Source organism: Lichenostomus cassidix, chromosome 1Aa (genome assembly GCF_008360975.1).
Source record: "Lichenostomus cassidix isolate B80296 chromosome 1Aa, HeHo_3.0, whole genome shotgun sequence".
Lineage (NCBI taxonomy): Eukaryota > Metazoa > Chordata > Aves > Passeriformes > Meliphagidae > Lichenostomus > Lichenostomus cassidix.
Genome location: NC_139480.1, coordinates 15,100,772 through 15,125,691, shown reverse-complemented (window position 1 = coordinate 15,125,691; position 24,920 = coordinate 15,100,772). Strand labels below are relative to the sequence as shown.

Below are 24,920 nucleotides of genomic sequence, written 5' to 3'. Positions count from 1 at the left end.
AAGCATAGCAAAAAAGGAAAGCTGAAGGAGATCACTATCCATATGCAACTATTTTTCACAGAAATTGGCAAAGATGGAAGGAACTTCATTAGAGGATGCAAAAATTTGAAAATACAGAAATTTTGCCTAATTCCCATTCCAACTAGGCTGTGAAGCTCACAAGGTGCAGAAAAGTGACAGCTATTTAAACACAGAAAAAGCTATTTATCTTCCCCTCATCTCTCTCTGTTTCCCCGTCAAATCCAACCTGACCAAATACAGCATCAGTTCAGGCTAAATATATTATTAAAGGCATGTTCACAACTACATCCCTCAGGCACTGCATTACGCCCACCTAACCTCTAAAGCATTCACAGCTCAGTGAGGACATTGTTGCTGCAAGGGACTGATCCCTTTGCAATATCCCAACCTCTTTGAGACAGAAAATGAATTCGTCACATTTTTAGTACTTTTCCATTGCTTTTAAAATAAAAATATTTAAAAGTCTAAGATGAGCCAACAATGTATAAAACATTTAGCCTATCCTAAAACTGTCTAAGAAGAGCAATTTAGTGAATGCAGGGATTCAGCAGAACTCAGACTTAACTTGAAAATTACTTAAAAGTAACAGCAAAAAACCCTCAGCTTCTCGAAGCTGAATGCTGTCCCTGCCCTTTACCATTAGTCCAGGACTGCACAAGGCCATGCCTTGCTCACATGCCCTAAGCCAGGGTCTGGGTGACACTGCAGTGTGTGGCTGGAGAGCCTCCTTTCTGCAGTAGGAATTAGTTACAGGAGGGGCAGGTGAAGAGTTCATTCAACTCAATTCTATGCTTTTCATGGGCTGCTCAAGTGACCTTGAGAACAGCAAGCACTGCTTGCAGGAAGATCATGTCCCCCCCCACACACGCCAAGGAGACTATAGCCAAAACCAGACTTCCAGGCTCCACATTTTCCTTCCACAAGGCTTCAGGCAGGTAGGATTGAAACCTAACCTCTGTGAGTACTGCTGCAGGTACAACTCATCTTGTACAAATATTTAATGAAAAATGCATTAAAGCAGTACAAGAAGGAAGTTAAGTGTTCTCTGAACAAGTTAAGTATTGTCAGAACACATAAAATACCAGCGTAAAACACCATTATATCACCAGCTGCACTGCTGCCACCATGAGAAAACTAAATATTGAAATAAGTAGAGCATCACACATTCACATGTGGAGGATCCATCCCAGACTGATCTATTTCAGCTGAGCCAAAACCAGAAAGGATCATTGTAGAGACAAACAGGTCTGGATTATCTGAGCAGGCAGCTCACCCCTGGGATTACATTCTCTAGGGCACACAAAGGCCTGAGAATGCTGTAAAAGCCAGCACAGGGCAGCAGGACAGTGACTTCCCAGGAACACAGCAGGGATGAGGGAGCCCTCCTGGCCATTCATGCCCAGCAGGGGCACAGCCACACTCAGCGCTGCAGGGTGGGCTGGAGTGACACAGAGGCTGCAGAGCAGCTGTTCATGGCTATGGAATTCTGCTGCTGAGCACCCCTCCTGCACACCCTCAGGATGGAAAAGGGATTATCCCTACCTCCAGTGCCCACCTGCAGCACAGTGGAGTGGAGCTGACTTGTACTGCTCCTAACATTCTTGTGCCATCCATGCAGTAGCATCTTAGAAATCACTGCTTGCTTTTTCTATTCCTTAAATTAACTGTGTAACTACAAAGTGATGTACTCAAAGAGAAGACCTAACCAAAATATATATACACTCTCCAATACAGTAATGGAATTATTAAAATTAAAATTCAACTTCCTTGAGCTTCAAAAGCAATGAGACCTACCTGCCTCCCGCCCAGTGATGGACCTGTGGCTATGAGTCTGCCAAAAAGCACTGATTCACCTTGTTCTAAGAAATCAGGTGTAGTTTTGATAAATAAATAACTGAAGTTTGCAAGAAGCATTAGCACAAAGAAGCATTAGCACAAAGCATTTTTAGGTTTATTTAAATAAAAATTATAATTTATACAAGACTTTTTAAACAAACAAGATTTTCTTAAAAAATGTACAGGGCAAATAATTTCATTATTTCAATTATTCATACAGTATAAGTCTTTTGTCAAACAAAAGTTACACTGATAATGAATTATTTACAGTTTCAAAATATAGACTCAAACTTCAGACATAAAAATTTTAACATCCATTATATTTCAATGATTAGTAGAAATTAAACATCTGCCAAAATGTACAGAGTTCAATAAAAACTACCAATGTTTTCAAATAGGTTTAAGTTGCCAAAAAACAGGTACATCCTTTCATCTCTTCACAGTCGGGTAAAATCCCCTTTCTCTTTGTCTGCAGAACGAGGGTAGAGTTTTGCTGCTGGCATCCTGTGTGATGTTGCTACTAATAAATAGCTTGTTTCATTCAATCTTGCCTCACAAAAGCTACAGTGCACAGAAAGGCATGATTTCATATTTCAGCTTGTTTCGCCTTTTGAATTTAAATGGTCACTGATAAAGAATTAGTCAGTTTTCATCTCCCTTTTTTTTTATTCTCTTCAAAAGGGACTCAAACTAACCAATAACTTCTTTAGAAGTTAAATCCAATTACACGTGAATGATCCAGACATCCACAGACATGAACAGAATTGCAAATATAAACAGCAATCAGACAGACAGAATGACAAGAACATCACTTCCGCTATTTAGAAGCACTTTACATTAAGTGTTCCGACCCAGCCTGTTTCTGAAGTGCACCAGGCTGTACTGCAAAACTAAGTAGAAAGATTGGAATTCAAGCTGAGAGCTTCAGTGTAATTACACGTCAAGTATATATTTACTCATTGCCCATCCCCTCCTGTCCTCCAGACCGGGGAGGGTGCAGCAGGAGAAAAGAGTGAGTAAACACACAAAGGTTACCTTCAGTCTCTGAAGTCACGAACACCAGGGGAGCAGTTGTACAGCAGGGAAACCGGATAACCCAATGTAAAGTGAAATTTGCAAAATATGTACAGACGTCTGTCAACTATATTACAACTCTATTAAAAAAAAAAAAAAAAAGAAATCCAGTCTGTTTTCTCTACATTAGAACCAATGTTGCATTGCAGTTTGCACTAGGTTTACTGCTTTAAGGATCGCTAACTTTTACGTTCACACTGTTAAAGTGCGGATTCATCTCAAACGCCAACACATCAGATTTTGTAAGACGTTTCTAATTTCTTTGCTCAGAAAATAAATTTTAAGAGCATATCGTACACATGAGGCATTTCAGTCTGGGAAAAGGATAATGATATCTTTTCTCCCTCTCCGAAGCCTAGGTATGGTTAATTGTCCTGGCACCATCAGTATAGATCCTATAAGCTCCTCCAGGAACCAGAATCTAGGACAACCCTGTACACGAGGGTCAGCCAGTGAAGGGTGGGAGGGGGAAGAGGTAATAAGTGCAAGTCAAATTATTTCCTACTGAAACGGCTGTTATGATCAGAGTGAAGGTATAAATTACACTTGAAAAATGATACAAAAATAAGAAAAAGAGCATGCTCTCTGTAAAAAATATAGTTTTCTGTTTCTTCAAACAAAAAAAGATAACCTTAAAACACACCCAAGGGATTCTTTTCTTAAGACAAAATGAATGAATTTGATTAAGATTTATATACCATTAAGCCATTTTAATGCCTATTTGTTAGCCACACTTGCTATTCAAGGAAGATTCTAGAAAGAAAAGACAAATTATAATATGTAGCAATTACAAAAAGGAGGTTAACTGATTTTAAAGTAGTTTTGATGAGAAGGATTTAAGATCAAGAATTTTTATTTAAACATTTAACCTGAATGTGTAAAGTTATGAAACCATGAACTGTCAAGCTACATCCACTTTAAACGGTGGAAAAATGGATTTCCCACCAGCTTCACTTACTTGTGAAGTTTCCAGGCCCTGAGTTACAGGATACCAAAGATGGTGTTAGAAATGCACCCATTTTTCAGATCATGTACAGACATGTTCAAGAGCTACTCTAAAGTGAGAACTTGAAAATTGCATTTTAGCCATTACTGTGGTCTCCCCCCCCACCCCCCATTCTTGCTTACATTTCCACCCAGGGCATACCCCATCAGTTTTCACTTTATGATACTCAACCAAATCATGGTATTAAACGGTATTTCTTCATATCAAGTTCTCATATCCTACCTCTTCATGGCCAGACTAAAATAAGTTGTGTACAGTTTGACTGTCACCGTCTTCATTACGCCTGCATTTATTAACAGACTTTAATTTAAAACTGTGCTAAGAGTTAAACACCCTTTGGTGTTTGCTACCCCTCTCCCTCCTTCATTTTAACCCTTTCCCTACAAAGAAAGGAAATTCCTGTTAAAAAAACAGAGAAAAAAATCCATGAAATTAAATTCCATTTTTACATAAGGATTTGCATCACCATTTCTTTTTTTTTAGGGCCATTCATGTCTGGAAACATCCATACTACTCAACTCAAAAGACACAGCAAAGGAAAAGACACTCTGGAAGGCTTGGCGTAACTCCTACTGTGCTTTCATGAAAATGCAAATAAAATTCTAAACCTCTCAGATGAGTGCTATTATACAGAGTATAAAAGCTTTCTAATATAAAAGACAAAAGTCAATATGTGCTTTGCTGCTACACAGGCTGAGAGAGTTTAGAGGAGTGCAGCCTTCCTGTTTTACCTGCCAGTTGGGTTTAATTGTTACTAAAATTTAATTCTGCAAGGGGGAAGACAGAAGCACAGCAATGCTCCTCAAATTATGCTTTCAGAGGAACTAGTGATTTTAGTTGCTATATTACAGCAAGTTTTTTTATTACAAGGTAACTCAAGAGAAAAGCCAAATTAATAAAGGTCACATCTGAGTTTAGTTTAATTATTCTCACCTCCCCCAACACAAAAACCTTGAAGTCTTCAATGCATTAACATACAAATGCCTTGTACATGCAACATGTACAACAGCTGAGCCCTTCTAGGACAAGTATCTATAGAAATATAATTATATGATGCCTAACATTTTAGGAACAGCATTTTGGTGCCCTCTTTTATAAAAAGCATCTGCCTGCCTTCCTTCCTCTTACTTTGATTTATGAGGAAAGGAAGATGTAGTTACAAACTTTCTCCTCCGACTCACTGTACAAGTAATTTAAACATCTGTATGCAGGAAAAATTGAAGTTAACTAAACCAGTAAAACATCCTTCTGCAACACAAAAATTAGCAAGGAGGAGTTATTTTAAATTAAATTGTAAATGTGAAAATACTAAGATGCTAACAGTTCCTTGGTGTTGCCATCAGTTTTAATAAAGGACCCAATTAAAAACTCCAAGCTGAAGAAGGAGACTTCAGGCTGCTGCAGTCATCATTCTCACATCTCAAGGAAAAACAACTAAAATAAAAGGACAAATGTATCCCTAGTGACATCAGTGGAGATAAAGGGATCAATCTGTTATTTAGTCAGGTTTCAGAGTATCTTCCCAGCTTTCAATGTCAGTAAATAAACATTAAAAGTGCTTAATGTGCAAGGCTAATAGTGATGATAGCACTTTCACTGTTTTGTTTCATTTGTTTTTTTGTCTTTTTTTTACAAAAACCTTAAAAACAAACATGAAGGCATATATAAAATACACTTGGTTTATGTAACAGATAGAATATAAACCACCAGACAAGAAAAATTATTGCAAAATAGATGAGGATGTTCATTTTTTTACTACCAAGTCGTAAAAGAAGAAAGTTTCCTTTAGCTCTTCCAAGATAAGACACTAGCTTTCACTGCTGGATGGTGCAGATGTTATTTTCACATATTGGCTGAAAATTGTCTCAAAAGCTTCATCTCTGTGTACCATGGCACCAAACACCAAAGGCTAAACAATAAAAAAAACAAAAAACATATCATGTCAGTTGACAAAAAGGAAAAATTTCTCTAGGTATAGTTTTGTCAACTCAATAGGAACAGATTAATTGTACTAGAAATGCATTGATAAAGACAAAATAATCCTTTTCTCTACTAAATGCATTGAAAAAGACAAAATAATCCTTTTCTCTACTAAATCCTTGGCTACATGGAATAGCTTCTAATATTTTTCACTTCGTTAAAAACTTCATCTGAGGGTCAGGGCCTTCCACCTCAAAGCCTCCTCCCCCGTGGATACTCTCAAGCTAACAAGCTTTTTGTTTCAGATGTCACAGCAGCCCCCATGCTCCTGATGAACGATGCTGGGGAAAATCTTTCTGAAGTATTAGAGTAAAACACTCCAGATGCAGTAGAACAAGCTAAATATTTAATTCACTGAAATTCTGAAGACAAACATACTGAATAATAGACAACTGAATTTCTTAAAAAAAGTAAAAAAGCCAACCACTGGCATAAGGGGACAAAAAAACCTTTATGCTGGTGCTAACCAGAGGAGGAAAAGAAGGTAAGAAGTCCAACACAGCAATTCAGATATAACCAACTACTTACTTTCTGTGTAGATGGTGTTGATACAGCAATACCCATCCCTGATCCCGGGAGAACAGAGAGCACTTTATACTAAAAAAAACACAAAGACATGAGGTATCTTCTGTACTCAACAACTGCAGAGGTTACATAATTAATCACTGGCATGCTCTCCCAGCCACAACTAAGAGACCTCTACTAAACCCAGGAATAAGCAAGATGCCATTCTCACAATCCTGGTGGGTACAGCCAGGATCCTCCTCTCCACTTCCTCCCAGGAGCTCAGCAACACCCAAGCTGCTGGAAGCAGCCCCAGCCCCACAGTGAGCACAGCACCAGTCCTGCTCCAGCACATCAAGCTGCCCAGCCGTGGTGCAGGCAGTGCACAGCCCAGCTCTGTGTGCATCACCCACAGCCTCCCCTGCAAGTGACATTCAGCCACTCTAGAGGAGCAGCAAGCAGACCACAAAAAGCTCCTGATTCAAAATTAGATAGAAAACAGGGTGTCAGAGAGTCATAGAATCATTATGGCTGAAAAGAGTTCCCATCTCTGACTGAGCATCACCACCATGTCAACCAAACCATAGCACTGGTGCCACGCATAGATTGCCTTTATTTTTTTTTTAAAGGAAGTTCATAAAGATAAGAATACAGCTGGCTGAACTTGGGAATATTCACAGGAAGGAGGAGACTTCCAAGTTATATCTGTGTTTCCACCTCCAAATAAAACCAGGCACAGCAGACTTTTATGCTTGACTGCATGATTCCTGTCTCATCGTCATTAATAAACTACAGAGATGCAAAAGGACCTTTATGGCAGTAAAGGCCTACCAAACAACGAACTAGCATTACGTGAAGTATGTTGTTTGAAATCCATTAATATGAATTATTAATTCCAGTAGGAATGTTCCATTTGAGCATAAGTTGTCTGCTTTATAGACATGTTATATAAATAGAAGGAATTAATTTGAAAATCTGGAGGTACTTATGCAATAGTAGACACCAGGGTGAGATGTTTCTTTGCACAACATGATTTAATCTGTGGTAGAGGATGCAGCAGAAAGCAGGGGTGTCTGTGTTCAAGATAAGGAGAAGTTCAGAAACAGTAACAAAAAGTGACGTTAAAGGCCACAGAGTGATGCAAGGCACCAATAAAGCCATTAGTAACCACAGGCTGATAAATCTCAACCAGAGGAATGATGACATTGCCCTTGCTTTGCTTCCAACCATCCACTTCTTGCCACTGTTACTGATGGGTCCCAACCAGATAAAACTCCAGCCCATCCCAGTCTGGATATTGTAATGATCTGCCTTTCTCCACTGACAACAATCCTGCCCCCCTCTGAGGCACCTACTTTTAAGAAGTACACCCAACATGAAGTTAGTAACACACAATTCCTGCAACCAATAAATCTTGAGTCTATGCAGCTCTAGTCAACACTGGAGTTAATAAAAAAAAATTTTTAAAAAATGCAGGACTGTAAGGGTTTAGTAAACTAGTTTGTCTTCATGCTCATAGCAAGTTTGCTTGCGCTGAGTCTGAAAAAGCAGTTCTGGGAAACATTCATGATCAAAGAATTACATTTCACCTAGACAAATTATCAATGGCATGCTTTTTCAATATAACAAAAACACAACGCAAAACATGACTAGTGGAACAGAAAACCAGTCTTCTCCCCTGTTTGCAATACCAACCAGACATACCTTCTGGATATCTGTTATATCTGATAGCTTTATAACTTTATTTCTTTTTGATGAGCCAGATTTTGAGCTTTCAAAGCACAAGTAACTGAAACAGAAAAGAAAATGCTCATTTTGATATATCATTCTAAAATAAATCTCTCAAATATTCCTCTTGTCTCTTCTGAAGTTTGAAATCTCACAGGTTAAAATAACTTCCAAAATAAGAGAAAGAGGTACACAATATGCAGTTCAGTTATGGCTTCTAATTTAGTGCAAACATTTATAAATTCTAGCAACTGGCTGATGTGTCTGAAAGGCCAGAACATGTGGTATGCATACACACACACACAAAATTCTTGTATTTATATTACTGCACTGAATGGTTAAACCTGACAAGCATTTTAAAGACACACGAGGGACATATATCCTTAAACAGTTGAAATACCAAATCTCAAAAGGCTTATACATCTTTCACCATCCTAAAAGAAGATTAATGAGAAACACTGTGTTAGTTTCATGTTATTGTGCTGCAGACAAAAGCTCAGATTTCTAAACACTGGAGAGTGGCCTCCATCACTAGGTGACTTTGAATACAGATGAGCTTCACTTCCTTTCATTACACTCCAAAGGAACTTCAGGACAAGACCCAAACAGTAATGACCATAGTTATTCAGTTCTGGGAGGTAAGTAAGGAAATTAAAAAAAACAACTGCTCACCCATAAAAATTTGAAACCAAGGCCTAATTTTCAGTTTTCTTTTTGTTGCTGTCATTTCAAGGAACTTGAATTCTTGCTCAAAATAAACCCAGACTAAGAATATTTGTCGAATAGCTGCTGATCACAACTTTCAAAGCACACTTGGGTTTTAGGTTTCTTTTTAGTATATACACAGCATGTTATCCACATCAAGAGCTGCAGCTACTAACAACTGTCTATCTAGAGCTACTTTGCATTCCTTATGCAAGCTTTTCCAAGAGAAAATCTCGTCTGTTAAGTGTTGCCACACACCAGGTTCAGCTCTCCCTCTCCTATGATGCTTTCTTGGGGTTGCAAAGCACCTTGAAATGGCATTTTTGTTTCAAGACATTGTAAAAGGACCACTTTTAGATTAAAATTCTTTAATGTCTTGCATTTCCCTCCAATGAAATGCGTGGAGTGCAGTGACTCACTTTTCTGTGACATAAAGAACTCCATTCCTGATGTAGTCTGTAGGCATCTTCCGATCTCTGTTAATCAAGCAACAGCGCCAGCCATTTTCACACACTGAAAAAGTCATAACAATAAATCTTTGTGTAAGAAAAAGAAAGGCAGGCACTATTCCCAACAGTCTCCTTATACAATAGAAAACACTGAATATTAAACTTCGGATACCTAAACCTAAAAGTGATTAGAAAGAAAAGCCTAAATCAGATGGTTTAGACATCGTAACATCTGCTTTAACACTCATTTTGAAAAAAAAAAAAACCAAAATAAAAACCACCCACATATTTATTCCCTTTAACTTGACTATTGGATTTGCATAACCACAAAAGGCACACCAGGCTGTGCACTCTTTCATAGAGCTGCAAGGATATGGAATGAAAGAGACCATCTCTATTCATCCTAATTTAAAGCAAGACTTTTTAAATCAAAAGCTTACACCTATACAATGCACAGAAAAAGAATTCAACTTTAAGTTATCTTTGGCTTTTTACAAAATATTCCACTAATGTAGCCTTCCTGTGGCATCATACCTGCCAAAGGACGTTCATTCTCTGACAGGTTAAAAACTTCATGGAAATTCCCTCTCTTGGTGGTATGAAAACGACTTGTGTCTTCATCTTTGCTTATTCCAGCTGGGGCACTTGCGCCCACATAACTCCTGGATGCTGCTGTTTGAAGCTGCAGAAAAAGAAACATGATTACAAAATCTGTAAAATCTGAGCAGCAACACTTAAGCTACACTCTTAAAAATAATTCAGCTAACTACTCCTTCTAAAAAAAGTTTCATTACTTCAATACATTAACTTCTGACTACTGCACTATACTGCTGCTACAGCACAAATCTCTAAGGTACCTGCACATTACCTTTCAAAGTGCTGCCCTTTGATGGACACCCTTTGCAGGGGTGAAGCACATGGTGCTAAATGCACCCATCTTAAAATACCACTTTTCCACAGTAAAGGTTATGTCTCATTAGATACAGCTAAGTCACTCCACACAGCTCCAGTGATTATAACTACTGGGGCTACTAACAGACAATATATTATCAGTACTTGGCTTATGTTCAAGAGATAAACAAAATATTACTGCACAAAAGAAGTTTAGAAAGAAAAAAGAGAAAAAAAAAAGCCACACAAAACTGCATAAGCTCATTATGAATACAAATGCTGAAAATGAAAGGAAGTTTTCCACACTATGATCCATACCTTTTCATGCCCTGACAGCTAGCAGGAAAAGAAACAAACAACACAAATGTGACAGTGACAAAAGAAAAAAAGTGAAATCTATTTAACAGTATAATACACAGAATAAAACATGAACTGAGTGACACTGCAAGATCTTGCTCACAAACCAAGAGACTACACACAATGAATGCAATTAAAAAAGAGTTATGAGTGGTTAGAGCACACCAGTTCAATTTATTCAGGTTGCATTAGAGCCATTGATCTTTCCTGTGCTTTGAAGTTGCACTGAATTTTGAGAGTGTTGATACATGAAACAAAATCTGAATGGTTGTCACTATCCTTGTGGGGAAAAAAGTTTGTATGCAGTTCTGGAAACCAAAGCACCTGAGTAAAATCTACTTTCAAACAGAGCTCCTTAGCCATTGGACACTGCCTTCGCAACAAGCCTTGCTTCTGGAAGGACAGCAGGCAGTTTCTTTTGGAAATCTTGCCCGCAATTTCATTTTCATCTTGGTAGGGCAGCACATGATTCAAAAAGCTGGCACTAGCAGCTCTGTTCTTAGCCCCACCATACAGTTAAACAACTGGCAAAACTGACAACATGCAAGCTCAGGACTAAGCTCTTCTGTAAAGGCTCAATGCTGTTGAAGGACAAGCAGCCTTTGGTTGCTTTTTTTTATTTTTTATTTTGCACTAAACTGGCAGCACTCAACACTTGACAGGATTTACCACTAACAAAAGAAATCCAAAGCAAATTAAAAAATGTGCACTGCAATTGCTAACTAGAAGCCAGACTGACAAAACAGGCACAGCACAAGGCACTTGCCATCCATCTTTTTAGGGTACCTGTAACACAATGATGCCTCAGGGGAAAAAAATTAAGTTGACATGGAGAGCAAATGGCTGATGGTAACTGTAATATTGCCTTAGTTACTGCCCTTCTGCAGTGCTGAGTCCCTGGAGCCAAGGAAAATAACAGCTTCTCCAACAATTTGTGTGCAACTAAAGATGAAATGAATTTTCTGAAGGCCTTGTTAGGCAAGTTATTTGGCTGCACATGAGCATAACCAGGTGAAGTGCCATGGCCCAAAACAAAAATGATCAGAGCAGAAAGTCTAACGCTTTTTGTGCTGGAATAAGGACTATTTCTGCTCTCTGCTACACTGCCTCCTACTCACCTGTTATATTATGAGATTTAAAAAATGGAGTTTAAACTTCAGCACCATGGCCCATCTGGTGCCTGAAGATGTAGAAGTTCTGCCCTTACTTCTAGTCCTGCCTAATATATGCAAGTATTTCCTTTACCACAGACAACCAATGGTCAATTACTAAAAGAAAAGCATTGCATCCAGTTTTGATAAGCCTTAAATCAAACTGGAAGTGATTTGATTTGTAATGCTGGAAGAGTCCTGATTATCTGAAAACACCACCAACATCCTGGAGGTAGGAACACCTGGAGACATTCCTTTTCAGTGGATCTGTCATCAGCTTTTGACATACAACCTTTACCCATCAGATACTGTTGTCAGGACTGTTCTCTAAGGACACAAGGTCAGAGTGGTGGTACAGGCAATGAATATTGTATTGCATCTAAGTTTACTGTGTCTTGTATGCTGTTTAATGATAAGAAGCCAAAGCAAATGCACACACACTGGCACTACATGTTTTTGGGCTCTGTCTTTTTCCATTAAAAAAAATAAAAACCTCTTTGGTTTTTACCTTTTAGTACAAAAATCTTTTTTCATACTGTGAGGTTTGCAGAAATCTCTCAGGAAGTAAGAAAGTTTCTCTAAAATTACTGAGATCAGGTTAATGTTTTCAAAGACATTTGGAAGGAGGTAATGCAGTCCTGCACATCCTTTCCAAGAAGATGAGCCAAGGTCACTGAGCCAGACACAATAGTACAAAACCATGGCTCTACTTGCAAAACTAAAGCTATGAAGAAAAGCCAGAAAGAATAATTACTCTCTGAGTTTACGGACTCAAATTCAGCAATTCAGAATCTTAACACCTCTAAGGCAGATTAGAGAGACCTACCAAGATGTCACAACTACCACAGATTGTGGAATACAACCTGTAAACATGACAAGGATGGAAACTTTTAAGACCATCTTCTGCAAGCAAAAGAAATATAGACCATGGATGGCTTCATCCAAATAATTACTAACCCATCTCATCCCTTGGAAAACTGAAGACTCACTTTCTGTATTGAGTGTTCTTCTCCACTTCCTTCTGAAATACTCAGATTGTGCTGCAGTTATTTTACCACCCTCTGCTCTACCATGCTCAAGCTCCAGATTTCTTCTTAACAACTAAGGGTTCATGTGCTTATCTTTTGCTCCCCAGTTGTATATCCAGGATGAATTACTGCTCAGGGCTGTGCATTTCAGAGAGTACTCAGATACTCCACGAATGCAATTAGATATTGTGCTAAGAGGCATTAAGCAAATGCTAAAATGGGATCAGACTCAAGATTGACTACAACTATTTTAATTTTTAAACTAATAAGCAGTTACAAATTCAGGGATATGCAAAAGCCTGCTCAGTTACCATGTCAGGCCCCAAAACAATTTACCAAGATGCACAAAACACAATACTTAGTGATTTAACTATGATATTTTAACGAACAGAAAATGTACTGTTGGAGTATGAACATGGTGAAGTCATTTATCACCACTATGCTGAAAGGTCACTAATAAAAATAATCGTAAGACATAATATCTAAATATGTTAACTACTTTATTACCTTTGCTAATGATTACCCCATTGGTAAGCTGCATATTATACTCAAGCCTTTATTTTTTTAACTAACTGTTCTTCAATTTGCCTAAGCATGTGAATTTCCACTGAGAAATAATGTCTAAGAATACAGAAAGAGGATACAAAAAGACTATATCTGACAATAAAATAACACAGAATGTATGTTAGAGAAATTGGCATGAATACGCATGGTGTTCTATTTGTGTTTAGCTTCATAGTTCACAGTATATCTATACATACATACATATTTTTGATAAGTGGTTCCTTTCATATAAGAAACAGAATCCATAGAAAAACTGTAACTCTTGAAAATAAAAAAAAAAAATTGATATTACAATCAACTAACATTGATCGTAAGGATTTAATTAACATTCTCTTTAATGTGCTCTAGTCACTGGAGAAAAGGAAAAGGGAGAAAGGGATCTGATTTTCAGAGGCTGAGAACACAGGGACGAAAAGATTTATTACCCTTACCCGTCTCGACACTGTGGCATTAGATCTTTCTTTGAGCTGCGGATCTGTTGGGAGACTTATCCAGATGATGTAAGGAGTATCATACTTAGCTCTTAGTCTGGGGCATCGTTTGAAGATAAAATCAATAAGGAAAAACTTGATTCCAGCATAGAGTCCTGAAAAAAAGATCACTTCAGTATGAATGCTGAAGAAGCATTAAGAACATTAGTGTTTTGATCGTATTTTCAGAAGTTCAAAAATTGAGCCAAATTCTGAATCTTCAGTCACAGTGTTAAATGCTTGTGTTTACTATTTTGATTCTGATTCCACCACCAGAAAATTATTTTTCTTTCCTTCCCCTGCTCAGATTCCTTCCTCCCCACTCCCAGTTCTTTTAAACTATTTACATAGCCATTATTATGCAGAAGAACATTTAAATAATTCAAACACATGTTCCTTATAGCCAGAAGCATTATGAAAACATGATATACTACCAAAACAAAAACCACACCAGAGTATTCAATCTGCAGCTCCTGCAAGAATTTCAGTGGCAACAGAGGGCTCTCATGTACTACATAAACCTCTGTCTTCCAGTCCCAACTCTTATCTTACACAAGTTATTTCTTTGCATTCTGCCAGATAAAAACAGGTTTAAAATACTCTCTCAAAACTTTACTGAGTGCAATACAGATCTCCTGAGAGTCAGGGTAAAAAATAATTCCTCACACATCTAAATTCAATTGCCATGTCAAGCAAACCAACATTTATGTTCAAGCTAACAAAATTTGAAGTTCAGTGTCACTAAAAGTATTACTCGTTTGATTATATCATTATTTTAATGAAAAAAATGGGAGTTCTTGGTTCACAGTACAGGGCTTCATACCTTAGAAAAAAGAGTCTCATGCTGTAGTGAGAACCCTTTTTCAATTCCCAGCTGAGACTGAGTATCTGTAACTTCACTCACAGCAGCCTGTTCATTTTGTCCAGCCCATCCTCCAAGTTTTACCAGCAGTCCCATTAATTCTATTTTTTTCCTGCCCTGTCATTTTCATGCCTCCTCTGTCATGACACATATTTCATTTACAGGAATATATGAGCAAAAAAAACCTCACCATATAGGATTTTCCAGAAACCTTGTAACTGACAGTCTGAAAAGTTCTGCTAACAGCTCATCATAAACTTCTCCTCTTCAACAAGCAAAAGCATTATCCAGTCTGTTTCTATTACACACTGAGATGGTTTTCAAAATGGTCATGACAAATTATGCCAAGCACAATGAAAATACTTTAAAACACTGCATGATTTATTAATGCAGGTTTTCTCTTTTAAACTCTAAAATTCTCCCTCTAAAGGTCATGTTAGTTTTAGCCATTAAGTCTAGCCTGTAACAGGTCAATTATTTATTGTGTTTACCCAATGCAAGCCCAATAATCCTGTATGGCAAAAAGCAGGATGCAATAAAAGCTGCCCATAGAGCAATGTAGAGCTTCTGTGTTATTTCTGGCTGGACCCACATGAACAAGCTGAAAACAAAAAAGAAGAAAAATTTTATTACTAGTGTTCCAAATATTGGTCAAGTCTTGTTTTAAAAGGGAAAAAAGCCTCACCTCAGCTAACTTACTTTTTAATTTTTTCCAGTATGTCTGCCATCTTGCCAAAAAGGTTCTGCGTAAGAAGCAAGAAAATTAAAATCAAATCCTGCACTGTTTTGGGGTTTTTTGTCCACCATAATGGAAACCAACAGCTTTCTGACTTTGCTGGTGAACAATTCCCAGAAGTGATTTTTTAAAACTAATTTTTAGCTATTTATATACTTTACAATTGAGTAAATACAGAACAGAATAGCAATACTTGATGACTTCCATCTCATTTAACCTTGTTCTGTAACTTGTGATTGATCCTTACAAGTGAAGAAACTATTTGATCCCATTGTCATGACTCTAAACCATTTACATTACTGCAAATATTTTAAATAAAGCTGTTAATCTAAGAGTTAAGAGCTTCTGTCTGTAGGTAACAAAATGGAGAGTTTCTTCACACATTTTGAGTTACTGATTTCATCAAAAGGACTACTAGCTTCTTGGAAACAGACCATTATCAGATTTTACAATAAACCCTTGGAGATTGTAGATTCCAAATAATTCTAACAATCATTGATGCAACTGACCTCTGCTCTGGACTAAGGGTCATATTCTCTGACCCATCCTTACTGTCAGAGCATGTGAAAATTTCACCTTCCCAATAAATTTCCAAACATGTTCACATAAACATGTGCAGGACTCCCAGCAGAAGGAAGGCGCTGAGCACTCAGTCAGCAAGGGAAGGTTAAACCCCTTTTGACAGCAGCACATCATCAGACATGGCACAGGGCTCCAGTTCCACCGGATGGTGCAGTCACTCAGCTGCTACCTCATCCAGCTCGTGGAGCTGGGAGAAAACCTTCCTCCAGCCTCTCCCACACCAGCAGATTTCAGGGCTTGGAGGGGGTGGAGTTTTTTAAAACATGCTATTTTAGAGATGCAGTGCAAACTGTTGAATTAACACAGCTAAACAGACAGTAGCCTTCAACTAAATCTTAAAGGAACAGAGTCTCCTACATCAGTTTTATGACTAGAAGATTTGGGATATGGATCCCCACTCCAGGTCAGTGTTAAGACTCACCACCCAATCTACATCAGAAGCTCATATGCATATATTAGGTAGAAATATGCTTCTGCTCCCCTCTGGAGATCACTCAGAGCTGCGGTCACAGAACCTCAACCTGTTTTCTGAAGCATCATGCCATTTCAGAAGCTCCAGGAATCTTAATGAGATTAATCCACTGCTGGTGGGTTAAGTACCATTTGCAAGACAAGTGTTGCTTCTTTAAGCATTTGTTTTCACATGCTGTGTAACAACATCCTCTGACCACTTGGACTATGAACCTCCTTGTTTCTAAGGCAGCAGCCAGAGAGCAGCACTGTACCTGCGCCTTCTGAGCCACGTCCAGAACAAGCTGAAACTTTTCAGACACAGTCAGGTCCTCTTTTGGGTGCTCCTTAGGCAAGAAAGAGACAAGCCATTGATTTTCAGCTTAAATCTTAAATAAAACATATTTTACAAAACTTGTCAGAACAAGGTGACCCCTCAACATTCCTGGCAGTAGTCCTCTCACTTTAAATAGTCTCTATACTTATGATTCTCCTCCCTTGTTTCAAATTTACTTTTTATGTCTTTCACTACTGGTTATTTTTAGTTTTCAAAGCTTTGAGGGGCACAGGGGAGAATTCATCACTCTCTACAACTACCTGAGGAGAGGCTGTAGTGAGGTGGGGTCAGTCTTTTCTCCCAGGTAACAAGAGGAAATGGCCTCAAACTGTCAATTGGCTATTCAGAAAAATTTGCCCGTGAAAAGGGCTGTTAAGCCTTGAAACAGGCTGCCCAGAGAAGTGGAGTCACCATCCCTAGAAGTATTTAAAAGACACTTAGATCTGTCACTCAGGGGCGTGTACCCGGACTCAGTGATGGAGCTGCCAATGCTACAGTAACAGCTGGACGTGATGATCTTAAAACAATACAATGATTTTTGAAGATCCCACAGAACCTCATTTGTCCCAAGCTGAAAAATTAAAATTTATTTCAGAAATGTGGTTGAAGTTTGGAATATTTTAGGGTGGAGCATCTGAACCTAAGAGTGCTGTTAGTAAAGGCTTTTAAATTACAAGAGAAAGAAAAAAAAACATAGTGTCTTTTACTTGCACCTTTCTCTTCCTTCCACTACTACCCATACAGACACAGAGGAAGGTTTAAAGGTGCAATTTTTTTTTGTAGGTGCACAGGAGAAGCTGATCAGAGACCTACCATCTGTTCAGAAACTTCAGGCACAATGCTCCATTGTATTCTCCAACCCCTAGAAATTATGGAAATAGTTAAAGAGAGCAAGAACTCTGACCATCAATATGGATTATTTCTAAAAGGTTAAAAAGTAGTTTTCTGCAATAAGCACTTATGGCTTAAAAGTAAATAATTTAATCCCCAAATTAACAAAGAACCCACAACATAACAAAAGCACAAGGGGCCAACAACAGCCAGCTTTAAAAACATTAGTTAAGTAGATACTAAACAAAATCACTGCCTGTGGGTTTTACAACAGTTAATGGTGTGCATGGAGTAAAGGATTAGGAATATTTATGATTTTTCATGTGAACAAAATTACATCAACTTATTCAGAAGCCTATTTGCTACCTGCAATTTCCAGGGAATACAATGTCAAGCAGAAAGTATCAATTAAGAAGTCAGAAAATTATTTTACAATATGCATGTTAAGGCCCTCTACACCATTTTAAGGTGCATTAAAAAAACACCCCAAGTCTTACTTTTTAGAAGAGAGTGAATTTACAAATGGAGGATACTTTGGATAAAATATGCCAAAAGCTACATAAAAAGGCAAAACCATCATTTTAGGCCGAGGTGAACATTATCTGCTGGGAAAAACAGCAGGCTTCAGTATTGAAGGTGATGTTCTCCAAGTACTCTAAATGCTGCAGAATTTTATATTAGAATTTTAGGGTGCTGAGGGGTTTGTCTGAGAGCATGCAACATTGTTTATGATAACCCAAGGCACAGGATACAAAGATAATTCCCAATAGTAGTAAAATATTAGATAAACTGAGAAATGACACTAAGGATATTTGGCATTGAATTTCACATTGTTAAATGTAACTCACAACATTAGAAAAGGTAACAGTTTACAACTCAGCGCAAGAATAACAAAACATCTTTCAAGCAAAGCATTACTTAAGAGAATAAACTAGTATTTATGCAAATACCTGGCTATGAGGTAATTTAGGGATAACCTCAAAATTGCTAAAAATAAGAACATAGGAATGGCCCAGCCATGCCATACAGCATTCATGTAAATCTGCAGATTAAGAAGAAAAAACAAAGAGAGATGTGGATTACAAACTGCGGTAGAGTGAGTTGCATGAAATACCATTTCCCACTGTGCTGTTGGGCTCAGAATCATGCAATTCATATTAAAAAAAAAAGTGTAAATTTTAGCCAGTCCATGAGTGACGATGGCCCTGCACTCAGGAATGCAAAATCAAATCCAAGAATTAACCAAATCTCCAGAGATGACACTTAACTAGTTATCAGCTGCCTCAGAGAGAGTACTAAGTATTTCCAACACTACAATTACCTGAAAGGGTAGAGAGAAAAACAAAAAAAGAAGTAAAGCCTAAAGTCTGCAAATCTGCTATATGACCATGATATGGTCAGCAATGGCATAGAAGCCACAGTATAGAAAGGAATTACAGCAATTAGCTCCATACAGGGAAACAGGATGAACTCTTGCTCTGTTATTTCAGGTCAATTAAATCCCAAATTTTTACCAAGACTAAAAAGATTGCAGGAAAACAGGTTTCATTTTATGTAACAAGTACAAACACAAAGAGCTTCAAAAGGTATTCTGCTCCCTTCCCAGCTTCTGAAAATAAAGACTACAGGCTCTCTGTGAATGACACTGGGTTTTCACTGATAACCCCAAAGTGAAATGTTGCTCTGTCTCCCAGGTCCCAGAGCTTTCAAAAAAGCAGCTCAAGTTTCTTCTTTCAGCTTTTATCTGAAAAATGGGTTTACCAGGTGAGGCAAGAGAAAAATCAGCAGATATGGAGAAGGGACAGGCACAGGGTAGTGGCAGGGGCAAGTCTCAATACTCCTTCAGCTGTGTCATACAAAATATCATAGGATCTGTAACTTAGAGGGAAGGATTATTGAACAAAAAGTTGTGTGACATTTTCACCCCACAGGTTCATTAAGCTACAGCTATTGGTAATTTCTTTGACAGAAATAAATTTCATATGCACTGTGACCAAAAGAATTTAGATAATTTAATTAACAAAAGGAGGGAAGAAAACAAATCAAACTCCCCTAGATATTTACGTCTCTTTGCAGCATTCAAGCCACATTAAGATAGCACAGAAATGCTTGAATTTAGCTCACAGACCTCATGTTTGCACATTGAATCATACTGAAATCAAAGTGTTTTGCCTCTCATCAGTATGATCCAAATGGCAAAGAGCCCTGATGGGGACAATAGCTTCTCAACAAATATAATCACTATCAACATTCCAGCCCTAGACAAGAAAAAACTGCAGAGGCTCAACTAACCATCAAATTTACGAGGACTGCGAAACAAGAGACAAGAAAGGGGAGAACAATACCCAGATAGTTCTAAGCTATTTTAACAATTACACAACTATGCTACAAGAAACCCAGGACACACAATTTAAGTGGCTTTATATATAGCTGAAGTGACAATTATTGGTATTTTGTGTTAAATGAAATTACACTATTTGATTTGACTTGAACTGTAGCACACCCCCTACTCATACATGCCAGCTTCAATGAATTTCAGCAAATGATGTATTTGTTAAAGTTCTTACTACTCCTGGAGGAGTAGGGTAACTTACAATAAAGGCAATAGCAGAAGTGTAGATAGAATACCAGTCTGATAAGGCAGAAAGATTCTTCACAAAATTTGTAACAGGTTTGGCACCTCTCTCTAAACATGAGTGGAGAAAAACCACAACTGTTAGAATCAGCTGGCAGTCATTAAATCACTTACAAATTACAAACAACCAAATTAGAAAACGATAGGAATATTAAAGACATGTAACGATAAAAAAGTTTATCCAAATGAAAAAAATTAAACCCACCAATATAACTGAACAATTAGTCAAAAATGCATTTCCAAAAACTGTATTATGCAAGACAAAGATTACGTCTAAACTCTGAAGTATAGACAAAGAAAAAAAAAAATCAACATCCTTTATAAGGATACCCTGGATGCTAAAAGCATTTGTTCTGAGCCATGTTCATATTACCCCAAAGACCACTGCACAGGTCAGTTTGTCTCACTGTAAAACAATGTACTGAATTACAAGCCACCAAGGAACAACTTAAAATCACAGAATCATTTACGTGGGAAAAGACTTTTAGGATCATCATTGGGTCCAACCATTAACCCAGCACTGCCAAATCCACCACTAAACCATGTCCCTAAACATCCCTCTGCAGAGCCTTCCTACCCACCATCAGATCAACGCTCATGTCCAACTCGGTGTCACCTGCAAACTGACAGGGAGCACTCAATCCTGCTGTCCAGATCATTGATAAAGACAGTAAACAGGACTGGCCCCAGTATTGAGCCCTGGGGAGCACCACTTGTGACCAGGTGGATGTAGCTCCATTCCCCACCACTCTCTGGCCTCATCAGCCAGTTTCACACCCAGCAAAGTGCACACCTTTCCAAGCCATGAGCAGCCAGGTTCTTCAGGAGAATGCTGCAGGAAACAGCATCAAGGCTTTGCTACAGTCTAGGCAGACAGCATCCAGAGACCTTCCCTCCCTCGCCACTGCTGCACTGCTAGCTTGTAGCCAGGCTACATCTCTTGGCTGTATCTCTGAAGGACTCTATCCACTGGCAGCACTTTGCTGCTTACTCTTCCTAAGCCCAGCAGCACAGCACATCACTCCCTGAAGAAGTCTGTCCCCAGCTCTGCAGAGCTTTGGCCTTGCTGTCACTCGCTGTGCTACCCACGCACAGACACACCCAGCCAGCAAGGGCAAGTGGGGCTCTTTCTCAGCCCCCTAAAATCCTCTTATCCTTGACCCTCTTCTTCTACACTCTGTTACTACTTGGGCAAACTACCTAGGGAACACAAGGAAACGGGAGAGGCCTGCTGCAAGCCCACCTTTGCTTTCTCTGTTGGATCACAGTAGTTTTGCCTTTCTTGATAAGAATGATGATACCTCCCGCACAGGGAGTATCAGAAGCTCTCATCCTCTTTTGTAATAGAACTCACAATTTTTAAAGTCTTTCTTCAAGAGAGCCTGTGGCTTGCTGGCCTAGTTTGTTTGGCTTGAAACTCAGCTGTCATCAGCACACTTCCTGTGTCAAGTAATTAAGCAATTAGGACTGGATATCCTTAAACATCAGCAGCAGTCAAAGCAGCAGATGAAGTAAGTGGAAGAGCACACCCAGTGCCCTGGAGGAGGTCATGGAGTCAAGCACTGGTTCCATCCGCTCTGCTCCAAAATCTTACACCAAGCCCATAGAGAAGATCAAAACCTGGAAATCACTGGTGACAACAAGGTTCTGGAGAGCTCTGAGTGACCACCAGGCTCCTTGGGCAGCAGGGATCTAGATTTTGTGGCTCACCTAGTGGAAGTTAAGAACCACCCAAAGCTTAATGCTGTTTTTTAAAAGCTAATCTGAAGGCAATGCACGCACACCACTGACAAGAAGTCACAAGTATTCTCCCAAATGAAACCAGAATGAATACAACGAATAAAATACTGCTAAGTACTTACTTAATCTTTTCATATTTTCAGTTAACCTGAAAAATAATAGATAAAAGCAATTTGTTAAATAGCTAACTAGTGCACACTTGTGTACATGTGATCCCTGAAATACTGTTCCCAGTTATAAACTATATGTGCATAAATCTTCATTCTTGCCTGTTACAAAATGTGTTTCTAGTAACTAATACAGTCTACCTTGCACCAGACCAAAAACTGAAGTTTAAAAGCTCTCCAGCCTAAGACTTTGTTCACAGTTTTTGGGAGGCATATGACAAAACCTGGTAAATAATATAAATCTTACTGTATATTTCAGACAGCAGATAAACTTAAAAATTCATATTTTGTCCAGAGCACTCACAAAACTTTTGAGGTAGTTTGGTCTTATTATTTGTTATTGAAACACTTGCTCAAACTATGTAAAAGGTTGTTTAAGAAAAAAAAAGGTGATTAAAAAAAAGCAACTTGTAAAGATGTCAACAATTTCTCACAATAACATAAGGGATTTACCTTCTAGCACTAAGTGGCTCTTCTGTTTCCACTGTATTCTCTTCCGGCTGAAATCTGAAGTCCTCAAGATGCTCCCCAAATTTGTCACCAAACCACTTTTGGAGTCTTGAACAGACTGTGTTACTACGCTTATCTACAAAAGAGAAGCACAAGGTTATCAGGATAATTCTAGAAGACATTTTTATCCAATGCCAGCCCCTGTTCCCACACACCATGCTTTGTTGGGAAGCAAACTTGGTGCAGCTTCCCTGTCCTTCACCAACAGTCTTTGTGGAAATTTGCAGTTTACTTCTCCATTGCACAGGAACCTCAATTGCATTAAGTTGGTAAAATAAGACTAAAGGTGACTCCTGCATTGCTCTTAGGACAGTACATGGAAGCATCTTATTACCTGAGGTACAAAGAGTAAAACATCCTAACAAACAATATTTTTTAGCAAACAAAGTAAAAACATTTTCTGGCTAGGAGGCTTCTGTAAACAAAAGACTGACATAAATCTCAGTGCTCCTGCTGTGCTGAAGGGTCACCTTGAGAAAAGCAAGTGCAAAGTAAAACACTCCTGAGCAGAGAGCTGGACAACCACCTTGCAGCCACAGGGGTTTGACAGGAAAGGGAGGTGGAAACATAAGCAAGATTCTGCTAGAGGCATTTTTACTTCCACTTTCCAACCACAGATAGTCTGTAAAGATTGTGTGTGTGTGTGTGTGTGTGTGTGTGTGTGTGTGTGTGTGCATGTCCATACAGCTATACAAATAAAACATGCAGCTTCTTTTTTTTAAAGTCAGGCTTCAAAAATTATGCTTCAAAAATATGCCACTTTCTATATATGGAATATACAGTCATAATACTACCTGGGAAGTCTTATGACGCAAAATATTGAAGTGATGCACACTGTCTGTACATCAGTTCCAGTGGAAAAATATAACATAATATAGGGGTACATGGAAATAATATAAGGGTAAAAGCCTTAAGGCAGGTCAAGTGAGAACAAAACAATCACCTGTAACTCAGAAAATCGTCATCTAGAAGGAACAGACAATTCTTTGGCAACATTGCTCAATACAGCAATGTCAGAAGGAGGACATTGGTCATAATTACTTCAGGACCAAATATAGTACAGAAATCCATAAAATTAATATATGATTAAACAGAGGCATGAAAGATTAATCAGCCAACTACAACAGCCAAAATTATGCATTTAAGCTTGTGAGAAAAAACAATTGGTTCTCAGAAAATAGACTCAAACTATTTATAAATGACTTACAATGAAATCTAGGAAAACAGGAATCTAGTGACAGTTTACAGCTGAGAAAATACTTCCATTTGAAAATAAAATTAAGTAGCTTCCCACCTGCTAATACTTCAGAAATTACTGAGAAAGATTTTGAGTGTACAAGAGAAAAAAATGGCAGGTTGTAGTTCACAGAAAGCACTGACATTATGGGAGTATAGGAAGAGCAATTTCAGATATAATCCACACATTTAAAAGCCTAAGTCTCAATCACAAGGTGTGGGGTGGAAAGCTAAAGCATACTGAAAGATTGAGAATCTGACTGTTGCCTTAGTTTTTTCAGGAATCACTACATTATTGAATTCATAATAAGCATCAGCTTGAGAAATGTTGATGACAGTGTAGGTCTCCAAAAAATTAATAACTCTTAAGCTTACTCTTTCTCCATAATGTCTCTTTTTTTAGAGGAAAGAAGTAGTAATATGTTAGTAGCATAACAGAATTTCTGCAGTTGAGAACAAAATAGAACATTTTTTCTATGTATTACACCTGCTTTCTGGTAGGTCAGGGATCAGCAAGGCATGCAAGAATGATGAAGTGAGCCAACAGGTTTCATTACATACCTAAAGGATTTACAATACACAAACTCCTTGCTCAGGTATGCAAAGTCAACTACAAAAAGTAAATGCAGAACCATGTACAGAGAGAGAAGCTCCATGAATGGTCATTCATATTCAGCTTCTTCAGAAGCAAGGTTTGATCTCCTAAGGAGCAAAAAAAATAGGAAGAAAAAAAATCCAACTGAAGTACTGTTAGAGAGCCAAACAAGCTCACCTGTTCCATTGGCTTGTGCCTGTGACTTTGCAGGTTGCTGAGCTGCAGGCACCTCTTCTAGTCTACAAAGAAAACAGAAACAATGTGAAATGTTACAGAGGAAGAATTTATTTCCTTTTAGGTAAAGGAAGCACCAGAACCACCAACGTTTCTGTTGCTGAGATTATACAATCATGACAAGAGAAAATCCAACTCACGCCTTTTCACAAGATTCAAAATATTCATTGCATTTAGGATCCCAGGAAATATCATCCACTAGAAAGAGAGGTGGAGTTTAGCCATTCCTGTCACCAGCAGC

General features: G+C 38.3%; 1 protein-coding gene across 5 annotated transcripts in view; it reads right to left on the bottom strand.

Annotated features, from left to right (window-relative positions):
• Positions 1 to 1,950: 1,950 nt before the first annotated feature.
• Positions 1,951 to 24,920, bottom strand: part of GRAMD4 (GRAM domain containing 4) — a 75,791-nt gene continuing 52,821 nt past the window's right edge. For 4 of the 5 annotated variants that reach the window (XM_085041455.1, XM_085041459.1, XM_085041442.1 and 1 more), the window contains exons 5-20: positions 24,623 to 24,684; positions 22,558 to 22,690; positions 22,060 to 22,085; positions 20,157 to 20,248; positions 18,513 to 18,604; positions 17,545 to 17,593; positions 16,670 to 16,741; positions 15,326 to 15,369; positions 15,118 to 15,227; positions 13,726 to 13,880; positions 13,496 to 13,555; positions 9,838 to 9,985; positions 9,274 to 9,367; positions 8,126 to 8,210; positions 6,446 to 6,514; positions 1,951 to 5,846 (exon numbers count right to left, since the gene is read on the bottom strand). In XM_085041455.1, coding sequence (XP_084897581.1) covers positions 5,745 to 5,846; positions 6,446 to 6,514; positions 8,126 to 8,210; positions 9,274 to 9,367; positions 9,838 to 9,985; positions 13,496 to 13,555; positions 13,726 to 13,880; positions 15,118 to 15,227; positions 15,326 to 15,369; positions 16,670 to 16,741; positions 17,545 to 17,593; positions 18,513 to 18,604; positions 20,157 to 20,248; positions 22,060 to 22,085; positions 22,558 to 22,690; positions 24,623 to 24,684 — 1,393 coding nt within the window. In that variant the 3' untranslated portion in view covers positions 1,951 to 5,744. The remainder of the gene's footprint in view (positions 5,847 to 6,445; positions 6,515 to 8,125; positions 8,211 to 9,273; positions 9,368 to 9,837; positions 9,986 to 13,495; positions 13,556 to 13,725; positions 13,881 to 15,117; positions 15,228 to 15,325; positions 15,370 to 16,669; positions 16,742 to 17,544; positions 17,594 to 18,512; positions 18,605 to 20,156; positions 20,249 to 22,059; positions 22,086 to 22,557; positions 22,691 to 24,622; positions 24,685 to 24,920) is intronic. The other variant, XM_085041446.1, reaches the window with a different exon arrangement.